Source organism: Cupressus sempervirens, chromosome 2 (assembly GCF_028749045.1).
Source record: "Cupressus sempervirens isolate cs-2001-9-10 chromosome 2, ASM2874904v1, whole genome shotgun sequence".
NCBI classification, from domain to species: Eukaryota; Viridiplantae; Streptophyta; class Pinopsida; order Cupressales; family Cupressaceae; genus Cupressus; species Cupressus sempervirens.
In genome coordinates, this window is record NC_143119.1 from 457,167,329 (window position 1) to 457,189,045 (window position 21,717).

At 37.9% G+C, this 21,717-nt stretch overlaps 1 protein-coding gene and 1 pseudogene across 3 annotated transcripts in view; one reads left to right on the forward strand and one right to left on the reverse strand.

Annotated features, from left to right (window-relative positions):
• Window positions 1–21,717, forward strand: part of LOC149573020 (DNA-directed RNA polymerase V subunit 1-like) — a 323,206-nt gene that overhangs the window by 242,796 nt on the left and 58,693 nt on the right. For 2 of the 3 annotated variants that reach the window (XM_089814168.1, XM_089814170.1), the window contains 3 exons: window positions 9,511–9,684; window positions 9,800–9,940; window positions 10,289–12,252. In XM_089814168.1, the coding sequence (XP_089670294.1) occupies window positions 9,511–9,684; window positions 9,800–9,940; window positions 10,289–12,252 (2,279 nt within the window). The remainder of the gene's footprint in view (window positions 1–9,510; window positions 9,685–9,799; window positions 9,941–10,288; window positions 12,253–21,717) is intronic. The other variant, XM_089814169.1, reaches the window with a different exon arrangement.
• Window positions 5,281–7,505, reverse strand: LOC149573022 (DNA (cytosine-5)-methyltransferase DRM2-like; annotated as a pseudogene).

A 21,717-nucleotide genomic window follows, 5' to 3' on the forward strand; every position in this document is an offset into this window, starting at 1 on the left:
CTAATGCTGGTGTGTAATCAGAAATCTCAAATTCAGACTAGTGTAATTTTGGATGATTAGCCGGCCACATGAAAGCCTTCTTTGTATGTAGATTCGGCTTTTGGTTCTTTCCTTTTCTAGTGATAGTAGAATCGCATAAGACTTCTATTGCTTGTTGTCTAAGAAACCTTTGATTCGCATGCGATGGCTTCTGCATGAAGGGCGATGTTTGGTGTTGAGCAATCTTCTTATCTTTTTGTGTAATGAATCACACTTGTGTGGTGTCTTATGGTGAGGTGATGATACCTATGACTGTAGATATTAGTCCCAGATCGATTCCTTTCACTAACGTCTGTGTGGTTCTTCCTCTCGGTTTCCTATGCTTTTCCTCCTCTGTACCTTCCTCCCTACATTCAATTCATGATATATACGACAGCTTTGTCGGCTAGTCGTGTCTCTTAGGAATCGATTTAGTGTATAACATTTTATTTGTTATGTTTGTCATAGACATTAGTTTAAGTTTATATTTTATTTATTTTTATTTGTTCACTAGAATTTAATTATTTATTGTTGTAATATGAATTATGATATTACTCACTATTTGTGTTTTCTTATTCCTTCAATTATAATCACTATCACAAAATATGTTTTATTACATTTATTGTTTATTACTTACTAATAATAATTATTACAAAAATATAAATTCTTGTGTAGGAAATTACATTTATTATTACGGGTTATCACAGTCACTCCATCTCAATTTTGCTTGTCCTCAAGCAACTTGAGGTTTTCTTCTTTTTCCCAAGTAGCATCTTCAACAGGCATTCCTTTCCATTTGATTAAGAATTCTTTCATGGTTCTATTTCTTAGCACCTTTTCTCTGGTATCCAAAATTATTTCCGGCTCCAACCGGAGTCCTTTGTCATCCAGAGGGGGAAGTTCTACACAGGGTGGTACCTATTGGCCCAAAACCTTATTGAGTCTGGATACATGGAACATGTTGTGGATTTGACTATTGCTCGATAACTCCAATTCATAGGCTACTTATCCAACTCTTTTGATTACTCTGTATGGTCCATAGAATCGAGGTTTGAGTTTCTTGGTTCCTATCCCCATCTTTAAAAAAAACTTTTCTAGACCGTTGTCACCAATACATCTCCTCCTTGGTGATAATATCAATCATCTCAATCAGTCTCAAATCTTTCTTCTTCCTAGACACTTGGTCATAACCCTTTGACTGAATGTTGTCTTGAATCTCCTTTAATTCCTCTAAAATCCTCCTTTTGCTGTCAAAGATGTTCCCAAAGGTTTCCTTGTTCCATCTTTTGCTATTATCTTTAACATTCCTCAAATTTTTAGCTACTTTAAATATAGTTGTTCCTTCCACTTGAATAACTACTTAAATCATTTAAATTGTTTGTGGTTTTAACTTGTGCATTAAAAAACATTAAAACGAGTGGCAAAATGAATAATATAATTTAATATTATATTTTACGTTTCTTTTTATCGAGAGTTCCCAGGGAGATTTTGCCTTGTGGATTCAAAAATTCTAGGAGACTTTGTAGTGAAGTCTCTAGCTTTTTCTGAGGTCTTTAGAGATGCAAAAAGTCTCCAAGATGTGTCTACTAGGAGGGGAGACGAGTAACACAAGTCTATTTTGAAGTGGCAGTTCCCGGTGCTAGAAACACTTGTAGCTATTCTTGGAAACTACAAACAACACAACAAAAAAATAAAATGGAAAAATAATTTTGAGGAGCGCATGTCATTTTGGAAAACTAAACAGTAAAAAAATTGTGATATTGCTATCAGTGTTCAATTGTGTAGTTTTTTAGTCAAAATCATTGGTCCAAACCCATCTCTCTTGACAATTATTGGAACACTTAGCACTAATTGGTTATATGTGATGCTCACAGAGGTAAAGCACTAGGACTTCCTAGGAGGTCACACATCCCAATATTACTCCATCTCAAGTGCACTTAACTACGAAGTTTCCTCTATGGTTAAACCCACTCTGCTTGCATCCCCATTAGATAGCTCCTTAAGCAACTGTAAATGATTCTAATGGCAGATTTTAGTATGATGTAGTTGCAAGTTGCAATGATTAAGATGTTTTTTGGGCTCAACATTTTTCTACATGAGTGTAGTTTTGATTCTGTATGAAATTTAGTATATGGTTGGGTTGTTGAACCCTAACATCTATTTATTTTCTTTTTGGTTTTTGTTTGAGTGGATTCCATGGTGCTTAGGTTGCACTAGCATTCCAACCCTGCAAGTCAGTAATTAGTGTAAATAATGTTATGGTGTGTTGTTTTGATAGACCTCAGAGTAATTTATTGACTAGGGTATCCATGAACATGACTACAAAACAATGGATCTTTTTTAGCTCTAGGTTCTGGTTTGTGTATCAATATCTAGGGTTTGAACTATTTATTGGTCCTCTTCAACAAATAGAGATTTGGTCATTGCAGCATTTTACAAAGTGATGTGCAGAACTTTCTGGGGTTTTCATTGTTGAGGATCCATTTTCCATTAGGGTTTCTTTAGAACTTGCAAAGTGATAGTAGCAGCAGATGTATATAATAAATATGTCTGCTAAGCCTGTCAAACATTTTGAAAGGTTTTGAAATGCAAATTACAACGGGTTTCATTCTTGTTCATGCTTTAGTTTACCATGGTTAAATGCAAGAGGGATTTCATGAATAAACATAGTAGTTGAAATAATGCAAGTGAGATATGTATTTGTTACAAGATTCAAGAGTTGGTAGATTAACAGATTTCCAGATGATCGATTAACAGAGGAACAAATGTGTTCCTTATAAAGAATTACAAAGACGTTGTTTCAGATTTCATAAATAAACATAGTAGTTGAAATAATGCAACTTAGATATGTATTTGTTACAAGATTCAAGAGTTGGCAGATTAACGAATTTCGAATGATCGATTAACGGAGGAACAAATGTGTTCCTTATAAAGAATTAGAAACAAAACTAAAGACAAGGCATGAAACATTCCTATCTAGACTGAAGACAAAAGAGACAGGATATGAGACATTCATATCTAGACTGAAAGACGGACTACAAACAAGTAGTTGACCATTATAGAAAGTATTTAACTAACGAGATAATATCTTATTAAAGATATTATCTTAATACCCTCCCTTAATGGTCAACGTACATATATTGAAACATTTTGGGATAACTGAGACCCTCCTTGGATCTACAGAATGTTGAAACCAAGAAGCTTTGCTAGAAGAGTGCTATGACTCAAAACATATTACAAAACTTCGATTTTGTGGAAAGACGGTAAAACCTAGAATCTCCCGCAACCTTGTGTATTACAGACAGCATGAAATGATTTTTGAGGAGAAAATCAACAAACCCAAAAAAATAGAAACAGATTCAGAAGGTGAAAAATGCAGGTTCACCTTGATCAGGAAGCTCGACAACTTGTGTTGTTGGTTGGGAAGCATTTTGCCTTGCTTGGGCAGCCAAACATTGCCAGCACTCAAACTTTATATGGCCAAACTTGTGACAGTAATTACACTGTACATTTTGCTTCGTTGAGCCATCCAGGGATTGAGCAGAAGGTTGATTCTGGAAACGCTGAGAAGACTGATGGTTGCCGATGTTCTATTGAAAGGATTTTGTAGCAAATGCCTGCTCTAAGGAGGCTGTAGAAGCATTGCTGCCTGTTGGTAAACAGATTTGTCCTTTCTTACTTCTTATGAAAATGACTCTTAATGCCCAAATTAGGAACAATATCTGAATACAACAGTTGAAAAGCCGCTTCTAATTACCGGCTTCTCTCTGAATTTGTAGGTACAGCTCCCTATTTGAATAATATTCAAGGAATTATGTTTTGCTCCTAAACTAACACGAGGTATGCTCTTAACCCGAGAGTAGGAGAGGCAAACCGAATTAAACCTACATAGGACTTAATCCAGGCAAAGAAATACTTACTAATCTATAAACCAAGCCATAGAATCGACAAATCTTATGAATTCACAACCCAACAACTATCTATAGAAATTTAAATGAAATGATTAAGATCTTCTCCTGAATCTTTCCCTAAATCTCACAAAGCACATCTTACTTTGATTAATTCATATCCTTATTACAAAAAGAATGAAAAATCCTTCGTTTCTTCCTGCAATTCAGATTTAAAAGAAAGCCCCATAGAAGCAACAAGCTAACTAAATGAACCGAAATTATTGACATAAAATACTCCTCTATTGACTCTGCAATATTAAGTCTATTACATCAACAATTTTTCCTTCTACTCTAGCTCTCCGATTGTAGGTAGAAAAAGTCAAACCGTTATCATTTTGTTTTCCCCCAATATTTATAGAGTTTTTCAATGCATAGAGTTCGTAAGAACTCATGATCTTTTAGTTTTCATGAATATCAAAAGTCCCAGAATCGAATGGTTTCGAAACATAATGAAGAGGGAAGAAATGACTCTGCCCTTTTGCCTTCATTTGCTCAATAAGATGAACTGAATAGACCTTCAATTTTACACTAATCTTCTTGTCACAACCTATCCAAGAATCAGATAAACAGTAAGCCGTGAGATTGTATGTACTTTTAGTGGGTGCTTGGAATTTCACCATGACTAATTTTGACCCACTCTTAACTCTCTCGACAGCGTCCTTAATTGCTGCATTTATTTCCTTCGCACTGCTCCAGAGCTTTCCAAGGATTCCTGAATGCCATTGGAAGCAGCAGTCACTGCACTAGCCTCGTCAATGAAATTGACCTTTTGTGAAACCCAAACATTATTGGAAATAGGATCAGCGAGCAAGAGCCAATAGTTTTCTTCTTTTTGATATGGAAGGTAAGGAGCATGAGGAAGAGCAGCAATGAGATTATTCCCACGTTTCAATGAAACCCAAGCTCACAATATGACAATGTCACTTTCTTGAATGGCTTCCTCACCTTCAGTATTACATGTAAGATCCATGGTTATTGAAGGCATTATTTCAAGAACCACTTCCACATCGTTTGCTTCGAGTTCTGAAAAGCCTGCTTGCATTAACAACTTCATGCACCCTTGACAAGTCATTTCCCTCAAGATTGCATGACTTCGAGAATATTCGGTATTTAATTTCATATTTGCTGACTTTGGGTCTTCCACAATGGGAATATTGTCATTGGCAGGATCCAAGAGATCTTGAACAGTTTCCATATAAAGTTGCGGATATGAAACTGTTATGGAGTCATATTCAGGTGAAATGTTTGTCAAAATGTCCTCCATCGGGTTTGAAGATCACAATGACATTGATCATGAGATATACTTAAGAAACTACATGCTCTTAAACTGACAAAGTCCTGTTTTCTTTCCACCGCTTCTAAGGATAAGCCTGTTTTGTTTGCAAATTTTTGTAGATACAACAGAATTGACTACTATACCCAAACGATGTAAAACAACTTCAGCACCCCCAATTCCAGAGAATAGAGAAAGCACATTTATCCCATTTGGATAAATAGACTTCAAAACAAAAAGGTGGTATCCGACTGTTTCTACTTGAAATGCATTTTCAAGAGATCGTATACACTCTCTCCTGGAAGAACAAACACGTGCGTGCCCTACATCATATCCTAACACACGCTCCATTTCATGTGGTTCAAGCTGAGCCAGCTGATCTGGACAGACCTATACCAAGTTCCACTTTTTACATTGGAAAAGTACAATATCGTGCTCTTCAAGAGTGGGTTCTTCGTTGGAAAGCTTGACAATATTCCAAAGTCTATCGCATAATGGAATCCTTCCTACCTCTATCTTTATGCAGTTTAGTTTAGTTCTCTTATCCCATGATGGCCGATACTTCTGATACTGAGGAAATGCCTCTTCAATTGTCATGGATGGCAAAGGTAAAATCTGAAAATGATTATCAATAGAAAGGTTATGGACGTAGCCATGTTTTCTATTATAAACTAAAAAGTACTTTGAATCCACAAATTCTGGTTCAATATTATGGAAATATCGGGAAATTTTTGCCCATACACCCTTTGGTGTATTATACACATTTTCGAAGTAAAAATAAGGGGGTCCTTGCACAATCTTTTTTTAGCTTCAGCCGTCGATTGACAGGGTGACCTGGAGCTCCAAACCCAACTAACTCTTTAACATGGTGTGATAAATGAAAATTCATATCTTTTACAGACAGACTCTTAAAATGTGCACTTTCTTTCAACTTTATCTTCTGAAATGGTTTCTTGTGATGGGTTTCATTCTGGTCCTCTTTTGATGAATTCTATTTTTGCTGCACATTCTTTAGGCTTTCATTCAATCCGTCCTCCTTTAAAGTAAGGTCATTATATAGATCTCCCATATCTCCATTGCTTATAGCCTCACTATGTCTAAGAGCATCAATCGAATCAATCAAGATATCAACTGGAACATCTATACATGTTTGCGGTTATTTTGCATTGCACTACTCAAAACACGCCTCGATGAATTGTGAATAGTATAATCCAGTAGCTTGTGTCCATGGGATATAGACCCATTAGATATGTCACTTCTTTCAATCTCAGAGCGTGTGGATGGAGAGAAGTTATAGTACTTTGATTCAATACAAAAGTTTGTAATCGAACTTGATGTGACAGTCAACATTAGAGATATAAGGCATAATAACCTTAGCTCTGCTTTCATCTTCTCCACTACTTCAAACAGAGGCTTCCATTTACTTTTATGCAACCACTAGCAAATTAAAACATCAAATGCTTGAATCTGTAGTTATAGATCTGGCTCTGAACTCTGACATTTGAACTTCTGAATCTGAGCCATAAAACTTTTACATTTGCGTCTCAAGATTATGATCTTCATCTTTTACCACATCATGTTTAAAGAAAGTTCAAGCAACTTATGAGAAAACTGACTAGGACAACCAAATATTTGAAGTTTTGAAATACGGGTACTAAAAGTACGCCTACACTGCCAAACTATTGTTTACAACGATCCTACTACAGAAGTTTGGTGCATAATTTTGGAAACTTCATATTAACATTAGCTGACGTAATGTTGAGTGTTTCTATGAAGTGCTCATAAGATGATGGTAGACTTTTCAGAGTGATGACTACCATATCCTCTTCCTCTATTTTTCAACCAATAGCTTCGAGCTGATTGTGGATGTCCTTAATCTTTGTTACATGCTCTTGCAAGGACATATGTTCATCCATCATAATGGAGAACAACTAATTATTCAGAAAGAATGCCCAACTCTTGTCAGATGTTTCATGTAGCTCCTTCAAATATTTCCAAATTTCTACAGTTGACTTGCCAGAAGGAATCTGCGGTAGCTGATCATCGATAGTAGAGAGCTTGAGAAGCATAACAGCCTCTCGATTGCGATCATCAAACTTGTCCTGTTCTACTTGGTCAGAGGTCGGACGAGTCTTTGTGCCTAGAACAAGCTCATCCAAATGATGATACTCGAAGATGGTTAACATGTGCTGCTTCCAATGGTTATAATTGTGGCCATTGAATCGTAGATTGCCCTCCAACATCATATTAGTCAAAGATGCCATTTGCACGAAGTTCAAGGCAATGTTGAAGCTGACTGAGAAAAAAAACAAGTACCCAAAAAATTCTGACAAAGACCCATATAGAAGCTTGAAAAACCCACAAGGAATCTGTTATTTAAAAGGAATCTGATTTTGAAAAGCTAGGGTTTCAAGCAAAAACGGTGCAAGGTCGCTAGCTCAAGAGAAAAAAAAAATTCTTACTTCAACTCGGCTCCTACAGAATGCGAAACACCAGTAAGCAATGTGAATGCCCAAGACATGAATGTAACACATAGAACTCGGAGGCCTAATTGTGAACACTAGTTGTTTGTAGAGCCGAATGAATATAGGTCGTGCTAGTAAAAAAATAGGTTGCAAGAAAGAAACAAACGAAACCCTTGAATAGGTCATGTGAACAACACGACACAGCACGCAGGCTGCAAGTAGAAAAGGAGCGCAGCGTGGTCGAATGCGAACGTGAACGCAAGCAGAGAACAAATATTAGCAACCAGATCGTGAGCACGAGCAGAGAGAGGACAAAACATGCGAATGCGAACAGAGCGAGAACACCAGTAAATCACGATTTTAATGGCGTGATTTTCCTGTTCGGGATTTTCAGATTTTGAAAAATAACCTAGTCGAAAAAATGTGATGATCTCCAAGATTCAAATACCCCCAAGATTTAGATAGACGAAAGTCTTCACAACAAAACTGAAACCCTAGTTGGGTTTATGTGAAAAATCTCAAAAATCTAAAGTATTTGTTCAGTACTGATACCAAGCTTCGATACCTTGTTACAAGATTCAAGAGTTGGCAAGTTAACAAATTTTCAGATGATCGATTAACAGAGGAACAAATGTGTTCCTTAAAAAGAATTACAAGGATCTTGTTTCTAAAAGAAACAACGTAGACTGAAGACGAAATTAGAAACAAAACTGAAGACAGGATAGGAAAGATTCTTATCTAGACTGGAGACAAAAGAGACAAGATAGGAAACATTCCGATCTAGACTGAAAGATGGACTACAAACAAGTAGTTGACCATTATAGAAAGTACTTAACTAAGGAGATAATATCTTGATAAAGATATTAAAGATATTATCTTAATAGTATTTGTCATTTCTTTGTCATTTGGGAGTGATTGTAAATTTGATTGAAGATCGTTCTGTTAGTTTTTATTGGTCATATGTCAATTAAACTAGACTTTCCCTTGTGGCATTGTAGCTTTATCTTATTTGAACATCTTAGTGGCTGGTCAGAAGTCAACTAAACTAGATTTTCTCGTGTCATTGCAGATTTATTTGGTTTGAACATCTTAATTACTAGCACATGCCATTATCAACTTTGAGTAATTGAATATAAATAACTAAAGCAATACTGAAATGATAATTTAATTGTCTCATCTCTATATTACATTTTAACCATCCAATTCACATTGCCAACTAACAATATAACATACTAAATATTCAAACATTTTCCAACTTATTATATCAGTTCGAAGGCAGTATACCATTTTTCAACTAGAACCCAAAATAAAGACTTAGTAGGATATGACATATGCATAGTTCACCAAATACTTTAAAATTCATGGATACACATGTTATCCGCAATCGCATACACACTACCAAGTAATCAGAATTGTATAGCAGGAAGATTAATGATAACAATGAATCACCATGGATAAGGATGCATCATTCATCGTCTAAAGTTGTTACAAGGATCTCTCTCTCTCTCTCTCTCTCTCTCTCTCTCTCTTCAGGAATGTTGCAGCTCCTAGAAATCTTAAATGATTCCTTTATTATGTAAGTTGTCATGTTCTTTCTGCATTCTTGTTCTGTCAACATATCTTGTTTACGTTGGATACGTTCACTGTTTTGGTATACACTAGCTTTATCCCCTTCAAACTCTCAATTTGCGATTCAATCTTGTAATTCTGTCCTTGGTATTTATTCAAATAGATTTATATATATCTGCAAAAGTTACCATATTCTTCAGCTGAATCCCGTCTAAATGCTGTAACTATAATGCAGCGACTCTCTGTAGCACTAGAGATGGTTGGAAAGAATGTCTTCAAGGAACACTTGCTGTTGGTTTCTGATTGCATTACTTATACTGGAAATATTATTGGTTTTAACCCTGCTGGCTATCGAGATTTTTATCACTTTATGGATTTTCCTGTACCCTTTACAGAAGGTACCTTGAAGGTGAGAGCTGAGTAAGATGTTTTGAAATATTCTGCTTATTACAATGTCTGACAATTCATGTGAAAGGGAACTTTAAATTGAAGCAAGGTTATTTGTTGGAGGCATGCATATGCAGGTACCCATCAAATGCTTTGGAAAAGCAGCTCAGAAAGGTGTGAGAGACACTCTTTCTGATGCAGTTGCATGTTGTTCATGGGGTAAACGGGCGCCAGTTGGTACTGGTTCCAATTTTGATGTTTTATGGCATGACGTGGAGGTAATTTTGGTACTCTGTATTATTACAATATATAGAATTGTTTAATGGGAAAACAGCCTGAAAAGCTTTACCTTCCTATAATGGAGTGTATTTTATAGCACAGAATATCCAGGAGAATTCTTTACTATCATATAATCATTCCAAATGCTAGTTGTATGTTGTATATGATCGTTTCATCTAAATGTTGCATCTTTTTTCCAATCAGGTTTGTCAATCTCTTCATTGATCTTGAGTCTGATGCAGATAAATGTTGTCTCTGACCATTTGTATTTCAGTTTGCAGATGATATGACAAAATATTTTGTTGTAGCTTCTTTTCTAGAATCATTAATTTTTTATTTGTCTGCAGGAAGTAAAAGAACCATTGGAATTGCAACATAAAGAGATGGACGTGTGTGAGTTCCTTGAAATTGTAGGCATAGCGCCGTGTGCAAATGTTGCACCATCAAGCTTGTGTTTAGGGACAGATTTTGATGAGCCAACTTTACCATGTCCAGAGGATAGTTCTGAGACCAATTTGGAAAATATTTGGGACTCCAACAGCCATTCCCCCACCCACATGGATAGCTGGGATGAAATTTCTAGAAGTCAGAAACGACAGGCAGAAAAAGAATTGCAGGTTGAGAGTTGGAATAATCCTAGCTGTGATGAAGTTGAGAAAACAGGTTGGGATGCTTGTTCAAATATTGAGCAGACTAAGAAAAATAATGGCAACTGTTCACAAGCTGCTGTACAGTCTGGTTGGGAACACTTTGAAGCACCACAAACAGATGATGGATTGAATGGTTTGGAAGAAGTTTCTTGGGAAAATAAAACTAATGTACCTGCAAATGATTTCGAACTAAAAGAACACAACTTGGAACCATACAAAGGCAAGTCTGATGAGGTAAATAATTTGAATAAAGATTCCAAGCCAAATGAGAAAACAATGGATTCTTGTAGTGGTTGGGATGGAATTTCCAGCAACGAGAAGCTGCTTGGATCAAAGGTATTGCATATGGATGGATGGAATAGTAAAACAGAAACTGAACTGAAAGTAACAGGTTGGGATAGTGGATGTGGGAATGTGAAAGATAGTTCTGTGGAAGATAATTTTAACCCTAAACAGTTTGAACAGGTCAGGGAATATGATACAAAGGATATCTCGAGTGGCAAACAAGCTAGGAATGATTCTCTGCAGTTTGGATATCAAGGTTGTGATGCTTCTAGAAAATTCAAACCAACGGGGGCAAATACAGTTCCACTTGGAAGGAAAAGGCAATCAAATCAAACTTCATCAGTACCGACAGTTGAGCTAAATGGAGGCTCTCCCCAGAAATTTCAATATTTATCTAATAATGGTTCGAACTCAGATACCCTTGACTTAAACACTAGAACAGGCATAAATAGTGGGTGGAATGGCAACCAATCTGTTGAAGCTGAGGCTGAACCATGCTTTTTTCAGCCTTCCTGGGGAATTCCTGAGCGTGACGAAGTCCTTCCTGAAGATACAAACAATGGTGGCTGGAATACAGTACCTCTGGACTCAAGTATCAATGCAGGCTGGGAAGGTGACTGGAGTAGTAAACAATCGACAGCAACTGAGACTGATACCCATCTTTGTCAGCCTTCTTGGGGATCAAGTGAACACAAATCCGCTGGCAAACTTTCTGAGGCTACCTTGAAGACAACTGAAGCAAGTGAAGGTTATGATATGGGTAGGGGTAAGGGCAGAGGTCGTAGAGATAGGGGAGGTAGGGGTGGTAGAGATAGGGGCAGTAGGGGCAGGGGTGACAGAGCCTGGGAAAGTGACTGGAATATTAAACAATCAATGTCATTTGAAGATTTGACCAATAATTTTCATTCCGAAGATATAGCCAGTAATGGCTGGAGTTCAGAGATTATGGACAATAATAGTCAGAAAGAATCATTGACGGAACCTTTTGCATCCCAGCCTTCTTGTGTTGGAAAAGGAAAAATGCTTGCTGAAAATGCAACTGATGATGTCAGGAATCCTGGGACCCTGGAGTCGGATATTAAAAGTGGCCAGGAAAGTTGGAATAGTAAGCAGTCCATGGATACTGAACCTTATCATTTGAAGCATTCCTGGGAACATAGTGAACATAATTTGGAGTTAAGAGGTGGTCACAGCAGGGGTATGGGTGTTAGGCACAGAGGGTCTAGGGGTAGGTGTGACAGAGGTCGAGGTAGAGGAGCAAGGCAGTTTACATTCAGTACAAAGCATCCAGACTTATTAATTGCACGAGAAGATGAAATCATTCAAGAAGTCCAACCTCTGATGCAATCAATGAAAAAAATTCTGTTTCAAAACAGGTAGTTCTACTCTCCCTTGCCAACAAAATCCAATATCTAATACTAGAGAAAGCCCGAGGTGTTGTTTGGCCTGTGGCCCAGTTTACCATTCTTTGTTTCTTTGATCCTTTTCCTCATTTTATAATATCTTTTTTCCAGCTACTTATTGAAAAGGTTTCTTCTGTCAGAGTTCATATTCTGTTTCTGACAACATTGGAGTAAAGTTTTAACTGCTGAGTGAAACAAAGTACAGAAGTGCAATTTGAACTTCATTAAAACTGTGTTTTTTGTTTTCATAACCTCTGATAGAGTAGATGTCTTTCCAAATGCAAAAAAACTTGGTTTAAAACATCAGACTCTGAAACCTTTTTGGGTCATATATCTTTCCTTATATGGCAGCCTGCCAAGTCGTATTCTGTATGATAAATTTAAGTTTGTAATCCAGGGTTTAAATTATTTCCAGGCTAGTGTGTTTTTAGCCAACATGTTCAATTACCATATTAAGCATCTGTTACATGAAATAAAGCTAAATTACCGATGCTGGTTCTGATGCTGATGCGGGTGCACTGTGTTGATGCGTGGATGAACGAATCTTTCTTTTTGGGGGATTTCAGATGCGTTTGGGTTCGTCCATATATATATATATATATATATGCTGTTCAATATTTAAGGTATTATCTTCATCAAGCACCCAGAATTGACAGTTTGCTGCTCGTTAAGGTCAGACAAATAATTGCAGACCTATCTTAATGTTTAGCTCTGTGAATCAGTACTGTAGTCATCTATTGAATAGATAAGGTTGCTTCAGAATTCTTATACATAGCTATTTTGTTATAAAAAATCTGCTATCAATCGAAAGGAACATTATAGATTTTGTTATACAGATGCTCTCCAGATGCGCCCAGATGCTGTCTGGGCTCTCTCCAGATGCTCTCGGATGTATCCCACACGGATCAACAGGTGCTGGAAGACCTTCCTGTGTGCATTGGTGCAGCACCAAAATGCATCTGTGCATCCTTAAGCACCCGCACCAGCATCCGAGGAATTCCTGAACGCACTGGTATCTAAGAAATAAAGTAATATTGTGAAGAAAAGACCATGCAAACTAAAACAAAAATAGAGATGGGAATTGAAAGTGCTCTAAGCTAAAGTACAGAAAGAGGAGAGAAAGGGTGCATCTGATTTGTTGATTGATGACTATGATTTGGAACATAACCTAATGTGACATGAGATGTGCAAATGAGCTGAGAAATTGTGGTAAAGACTAGGGTTTTGAGTTGGAATTGAAGAACTAGGAACTGAATGACTATGAAACCAACCATACAGACCTTGTAGCTGACTTCGAAACTGCAGTAGTGTCATTTGCTTGAATCCTGACGAAACTTTCAATGAATTGTACCTTCTCATTGCAGTTGTCCTGGTGGCTTCAGTTTATTTTGATTTTTTCATTACCTTTTTATTTAAGGAAAGGGAAATGTTTGGCCTTGCAACCTTTACTGCAGATTGGCAAGTTTGAAAGTGTTGATTTCCAAAGGGGCACAATCTAAGGTGATGGCACTCATTAGATTCAGAAGTTTTCTAATATGCATCTGAAGTATTTCTGCAATGGAGTTTTATGTAAGGTGATGGTGCTCATAGAGTATAGAAATAGTGTGGAGGTTTTCTAATTTGCATCTCTAGTGGTTTTGTAAATGAAGGAGTTGTAGGAAATAGTTTAAAAAAAAAAAAACTGGTAAACGGCCGAAGCCTTTTGATTATATTAAATTAATAAAATACATCAGAGTTTCTCTGTTCAAATGGGCACTGCTAGGAAAGAACGGAGAAAAAAACCTCCAGTCTTGTCTGGGATCATAGTCCTTTATTATTACATTATTAAAAGGGGCATACCCGAGTTACCACTTCCAATTTTTGTTATTAAATACAATATAAATGACTAGCATCCTGCTCTAGATTTTGTTGGTTGCAAAGATCTCTATAACAGTCTTGATTTGCCATTCAAAGGCAGGGTGAAAGGTGAAACTTTTTTAATATGCAAAGGACTCTTCTTCTGCAATTCTTGATAGATAGGTTACACCTTGCTTACCTGCTGATCAATATTGCAACTCAAAATAATGTTAGATCTGTTAGTTAATAACATCAAATTAGTTATCCCTGTATTTGATATCCTTGAGATCCTTTAAATTTTACTTAACTTTATGGATATGGTTACTTTTTACATGATTAATTTGTGTATAGTCTTGCTATTCCACCTATGCATTAAACTTTAGCTTAACAACCTCTAAATAAGTCTAACACCTATGTCAGTTATTCAGATTCCCTCTTCAGATAGTTTTAATGAAGAAACCTTGTACTCAAAACTGAGACTTGCTGAAGCTATGCCTTCATTGTATTAATCCTTAACCCGATCCAAGGATAGGATCCCAGGCCGAATATGCCAAAATTAATGCATGCATTAGTTCTTTTTATATTTGATTCAGTGAGTCTTTTGCTTTACAGAATATGTTTATGATTCCCATAGTGCCTCTTACTAAACTATTAACACATAAGATAGTGTTCAATGAAGAACCCAGGAAAAAATTCAGAAAAGCTTCAAACAAACTGGAATATGGGACCCAGTGATCATATTAAAAATATCGATCGATCTAAACAGCTGCACCCAAGATGAGTTATAAACCATTTGAATGTGACCCAAAGATGTTAAGGAGCTCGAGCATCTAAAAAACTAACCAACATTATCAGACTGTAGATTGGAAATATCACTCAAGTTCGCAGAGATATGCTAATCATACAGAATAACACAATTGAGATACACATAAGTAAAACATGGAATGAACCATTAATACCACAATACTAGTAGGGGAGGAAATGGTTTTTTATTAATACCAAAAATAACATGAGTACATTGATAATATTCCAAGTACTTATAGAAGGCTCAGTTGGTTTCCAACTAAGTGACGTATTCCCTCACCTCCTAACTACACAACTTGACTAGCTTTAACAAGTACTAAACACAATAGTTACTTTATTTTGACCACATCTATCCCCTCGAAAGAAGAAGTCGTCCTCCAAATGACTGCTGAACATGAAAACAACAAAAAGAACTGACTTCAAAAAGAAGGATGGTAGGAAATCCTTCTGCTCGGAGCTCGCCGTAGCTACTGTAGGTCCTGTTCCACTATCTTTTGTTTTGTCTGAACACCCTGCAGTACCCTTAAAGCGTCGATCTTCTTGGCTTCTACTGTGGCGCTCTTGCTCTCCAATTTAGCTTTCTCTATTTTCTAGGCTTCCTCCATGGCACCTTTTTCTACTTCCCACTTATGTTGAAGATTTTGTCTTTCCAGCCCCCACACCTTAGCGAAGCTTTTTTTTTTGTTGAAGTTCCAAGAAGGTTCCCTGAAAGGCACCTTCCATAGCTGTTTGGGCCTCAATGAGGGGTGGTGATTGTTCCTATCCACTGGAAATGATAGAATTGCTTGTCCATGTAGTGGCCACATCCTCCTTTGAATATCCACCCTGCTCTAACAGTCCCCAATCTATATGGCAGGCAGTCTGCATAAATGTGGCCAATGCTTCTGCTACTATTATGACAATTTGCAAATTTTGAGACCTAACCTATTGCATGAGCTCCCTAGTAGAATGCTCCATGGTATGCAACTCGGTGAAAAACAACTCTACCTTGGCTATAAAAGAAACCGTGTCCAGAGGTTCCGCACACTTGCTTTGTATCTCTACCTATTTCTCAACAACTTCCCATAGAAGGGAAGACCCCATGCCTTCTTCCTCAAGTAACCTATCAGCTCCTTCCAAGATAGTTTCAGCTATAGCCATAGCCGTCACACTCTCTTGAGGGTGTATTTCTCCTTGCTGGTTATCCACCGCTCTTGTCGATTGCACTACACTACAAGGGAAATTGGATGTAATACTTCTGGGCCTAGAGGTGTTTGCAATCTCACCTTATGTGCACACTTTGTTTGGCATCTTAAATCTATTACTTTATTACGGGAGTGTTGTTTTGGAGAGATTAGTGGCACCATCCTCGGAAGTGATATTCTGGAAGCCCCCCATGTTGGAATTTGTTTCATGTCACCTGCTCCTTTCTCGACTCTTTCCTAATTTGGCTCGAAAATATCTACTGTAACAGTTTTTTCGAGATCACCAGTAATGTTATGGTAAATCTCTAGAGATTTTGATACTCCTATTGGAAGTGGCCCCTCCGCAGGTGGTAAGAAAGTAGCTTCCCATGGAGTCCCTTATAGATGACTTAGGTGGATTTTTGCCTTTTGTGAGTTTGAGGAAGATGAATCCATATTGTTGGCCCCCTCTTTTGAACTGTCTTCATCCTCTTCATCCTCTTCGAGTGTCTCAACCATAACTGCTTGTTTTGGTTTCTTTTTCTTTGGTTTGCCACCACTGTGAAATCCTACACTCATGGTGCCGATATGGAGCTAGTATGTCATAACAGGTTTGTAGAGTGCCACCCTATTGGCTGGCATCAAAGTCCCTCGATGCTCGTTGCTCACCTGAGTGCATACTCCTAAAAATAAAGCCACGACATGATGGGGCATGTAAAAAGCCTTGTGTTTCAAGTTTCAACTTCATGATTTTTCGAAGTCTATCAGAAAGAAATTGAGCCCAATTATACACTTGTCCTTTATATAGTCCATCCACTATGGGCAACATCCAAAGGTCAATATCTGAAGTGTGGCCCCCAGTTGTGAGCTTACTTTTCACTCAATCTACTATACATCACCATTCATCATTTATAATGAAAGTTTTCTTGAGACCCGTATTGTTCTTCAAGATTCGTTCCCATTCAAAATTTGTAAGATCTTTTCGGCACATTGGTTTCAACCACTTCTTGTCCTCTACAATCATAAGGGTTTTTTCCAGTTCTTGCCCTCTATTAGGAATTTCGAAAACCCTACTTATTTCCTCCACTGAATAAGAAACTATCACCTACTACTAGAGATACTTCATTATAGATTTATGATATGATCTCTCATAACCTGTGATTAAATTCTGTAGTATAGCTTCAAACTCCTTCAATTAAAAAATTTGCATGAAGATTATTTTGTCTACCTTTGTTGTGCACAACACCTTATTCAAAGAGTGATCCGCTTCTGTTTTCTCCCACTAGGTCCTGCATTCACTTCCCATTACACTTTCAAAAGTGATATTCTCAGGCATGATTTTGTGTGCCATTTTGCCCTTGCCTTTTGTTTTGTTATCTCTTTTAGTGCTTTCAATGTGGCAGGCTTCTTTTTGGAATTAATAATGTTCCCTCTACTGGGGTTTCCTTTACTTAATTTCACTATTGCGTGGTAATACCTCACTTCCCAACAAATTTCTTTTGTTTGTATGTGCCAAGTGTGCCAACTGCTCGTGTGACATGTCATTATGCACCCTTCCGTACAGACCTCTTCTTGCTTCTCTATGGCTGTAGTATTTGCTCGTACAGCCAAGGAGTAAATGTCTTCGTACCTACTGACAATGATACGTACATATGGACCTATTATGGAGTATGGGTTTTGCTTGCCTTGTGTCCTCCATATGTTTGTATGAAATGCTTGCTAGATGTCTTCCTTTTGTACGACAATTTGAACCTCTTCCTTTTGTACAACAATCTGCAAATTTGTTGCTCCACGTACACCTTCCTTCCAAGTTCGTACGAGATGGTTTCTTGGTGTTCTTTGTATGACTACCTTGTCTTGTACCGGTACGGCTGCCTGTTCTTCATCCCATAAAGATGCTTATTTCTCCTCCTATACAGATGCTCCTTCCTTCCCTACAGATGCCCTCTCCTACCGTACGACTAGATTCTCTTGCATTACTTCCTCTTGCCATACAGATGTCTTCCAGATGGACACTTCCTGTCATAGACATCCCTACTGCTGTATAGACGCCTTCTTTCTCCTTAATACCTTCTGATGTATGGTAGCATTCTGTAGTACATATGTTTCTTCCTTTTCCTCCAGTATGGATGCCTCCCCCTTCATCCGTACTTCTCACTCTATTCTTTCATATGACTATCGCTTTTGTACGACTATCACCTTCCGTATGGCTACCACCCTTCTCTCTCTGTGGATGTCCTCATACGACCACGCTTTCTTTTTGTGTAAGTTGTACAGATGTTCGTACGACTGTTCTCTCCTCTTCTGGTTCAAGATGTACGGCTACTACTTTCTCTAGTATGACTTCTAAATTATGTACTTTGACTTCTTTATATGGACTAGGGTTAATGTTTTTTGGTTTGTTACTTTTTGCCGTACTTATAAAATAGCTAGTTGCCCGTATATTCTTTTCTTCATATGCTTTAAACTTATACCCATTTACTAGGTCTCTGATAGGTTTATTATCTAGAGTAGATAACTTTATTGCCCCATTCTCTTTATACTCTGTGTACCCCTCCAAGTAGCTTCCTACTCAAATTCTCATATTTGCAACATATTATATTTTGCCTGGAAAACTTCATAGTCTCCCATTTGCCAGTGGAATAATCCATTCAGGGAACTTATGTTGTCATTTGAGCATTCCCCTAGTTTGAGTACCCCTTCCTCATCTAGTTCCATCCCTTCATAGTTTTCTCCTTCGGAGTCTACTACCAAATCCTGAGTTACTTACTGGTTCTTGAGATCTATGATGCACTTCCTTTAGACTCAATAGATAGTGTTTTGTTTCTAGTTATGGGTAGTTTTTGTTGCGATCGACCATTCCCTGCCTAATAAAGCATCGTACCCTTTCTTCTCTAAAGTCATAACCACAAAATCTAGAAAAAAATTGTTGCCTACCCACTATGACTTTTTGTCCCATCAAGGTTCCTATACTCTTGATTCCATGTTTGTCGGCTCCCATTAGTTGAAATGTCGGTGACCAAAGTGTAGTCTTCCCTATTTCCTTGTTTCTTCGTATAAAACATTTATGCTAGAACCTCCATCAATAATGGTATTTGAAAGCTTGCACCCTAATATCTCCATCTCTACTATCGTTGGTGTTCTCCCTGTTCCTATAGTGAATACGGTATTGTTTTCTGTTTGTACTTCTCCTTCTTTCTCTTTCTTTGAAGTTGTCCCTTTCAGGTTTTCCCCCTGAGTTAGTGCTACCTGCAATTGGGGTATTGTTTCTAATAAATCAAAGATTTTCATTGGGATAGTGGTTTCCAGTACTTGCCTCACAATATTTGGTACACCCCTATTCGAAGTAGGTTTTTATGGCATCGTCTTTCCTTCCTCTCCCATGCTATCTTGAATGTCTCTCTCTACCTCCTGAAATCTTTCTGTTTCCTTAGTGGCATCTGGGTAGGGTAGTTTTCAAGCTTGCATCCTAGTGACTACAAGAATTTCACCTTTTGGATCTTCAATGTCTATCATATTTACCCCCTTTTGCTTCAGGCAAGTCACATCCTCATGAGTCCTTGGCCCACACCATTTATAGAGCATCCCTCTATTTTGTCCTCCTTCGCTTTGGCAATCTCATGCAAAATGTCCCCATTCATTGCATCTCCTACATTGGATCATAGGACTCCCCTTGGAGTCATATTGGATTGGATGTCAGGGTGTGTTGTTGTTGTTGCTATTATTATTACTTCCTCTTCTCTTATTTTTGTATCCCCCTAGTGAGGCTTTCATATTTGTATTCTTCAGAGGGGTGGAGGGTGGTGTAGATTGCTCCCTTTGGGTGAAGAGTACTTGAGTGCTTCGTGTTTTTGAATTGTAGGGACAATCTTTAATTGTGTGCCCTAGTACTTGACAAATTTGACAAAATTCTTTCTTTGGCCATGCTCCTTTTGTATGGCCTTCTTTTTCACAGTTAGTGCACTAGAGTTCCCTCTCTTCTTTCTTTTCTTCCTTACTCCCTTCCACTTCATCAATTGCCTCAGGTCTTTTCTTAGGGCTTGGATGGTTTTGGATTCTTCTTTGCTTTCTTTAGAACTTTCACTTTCGCTTAAATGCCTTCTTGCTTTGGAAGTTTTGCTTTCGCTTTCGATGTCCATCATGTGAGTACACGCATCCCCAAAGGTTGCTAGTGGAACTATTTTCATCTTTTTCCTAAGGGACGGTATTTATCCTTCAATGAGCCATCTTTTCTTTAGTCCATCCACAAGCTTGTTGTCAAGTTTCCCTATTAGCTCTTTTAGCCTTCGATTATAGGTTAACGGATTCACTCTTCACTTGTCTTGTGTTATAAATCTCCATTACTATTTCATCATCATTCCTCAAGAGTTTGAATTCATCCTCAAAGGTTGTGTAGATATTACTCCATGTGTTTTTCTTTGCTGCCTCCAGATCGGTATACCAGTCAATGGCTATACCCTTTAGTGTGGTAGGAAAAGCTTTTAGCCACTTTGGTGGATCATTTTCTCCGTTGGCTTGCCATATTGTTATGAATGTTTTACAATGGCGAGCAGGGTCCTCCAAGCCATCCCCTATGAACCTTGGCAATTTTTGTTTGTCTATTGCCATTATGTGGGGCTTTTTCCCTCCTGTCAAAACACTTCCTCCCGATGGAACATAATGGAACACTTCCTCCTGATGGAACACTTCCTCTCGATGGAACACTCCTCTCGATGGAACACTTCCGACGGAACACTTCCTCTCGATGGAACACTTCCTCCCAATGGAACACTCCCTTTTGATGGAATACGTACTCCTAGATGGAAGTTCCCTCTCGACGAGGAGTTTGATTTTGATTCTTGATTACTGAAAGTATCCTCTTCTCTGGGACTTTGCTCGTGTTGGAGGTCTCTTCATTTAGGTGTCTCTGGATTTTTGTGCCCTAACTTCCTTCCTGGTGTCTCCAAGATGACCAAATTGGCCATACCTTTGATTATATGCTCAATCTGCCCCTCTTGGATTTTGGTAGAATCCTCTTGTCCTCCCTTCAAGTTATGACGTCTCTCCTGCTGTTGGAGACGTAGGGTCGTCAAGGCAACTTCCTCAATTTCTTCTCCTAGTACCCACCTCGAATATATGTTTGGAATCAGGGGCATGAATTGGTTTAGTGTCTTTTTTTTCTTTTTCTCTCAGCTCTTTCTTCCTCCACACAAAACTAATTGCATGCCAACAAGCGAGGAATCTGTCCCAGTAGATCCTACACCGCTGGTGGCACGTTTGTACGTACTGTTCGACCGCAACTTCCCAGGCTGTCACTAGATCGCGTGTCAATGATCTTCTTGGTTATTTCCTCCTCTGTCACTATTTGTTACTTTTATAAGTGGTAGAAAGGGCCTTCCCATTACTCCATCCTTTCGACCTCTAGGTTTGGACTTAGGCAACAACACCAAAAATGTAGAGTGGAAATCTCACTCAAGTTCACAAAGATATGCTAATCATACAGAATAAGACAATTGAGTTATAAGTAAAACATGAAATGAACCATTAATACCACAATACTAGTAGGCGAGGAAATAGTTTTTTTATTAATACCAAGAACAACACAAGTACATTGACAATATTCCAAGTACTTATAGAAGGGTTGGTTGGTTGGAAA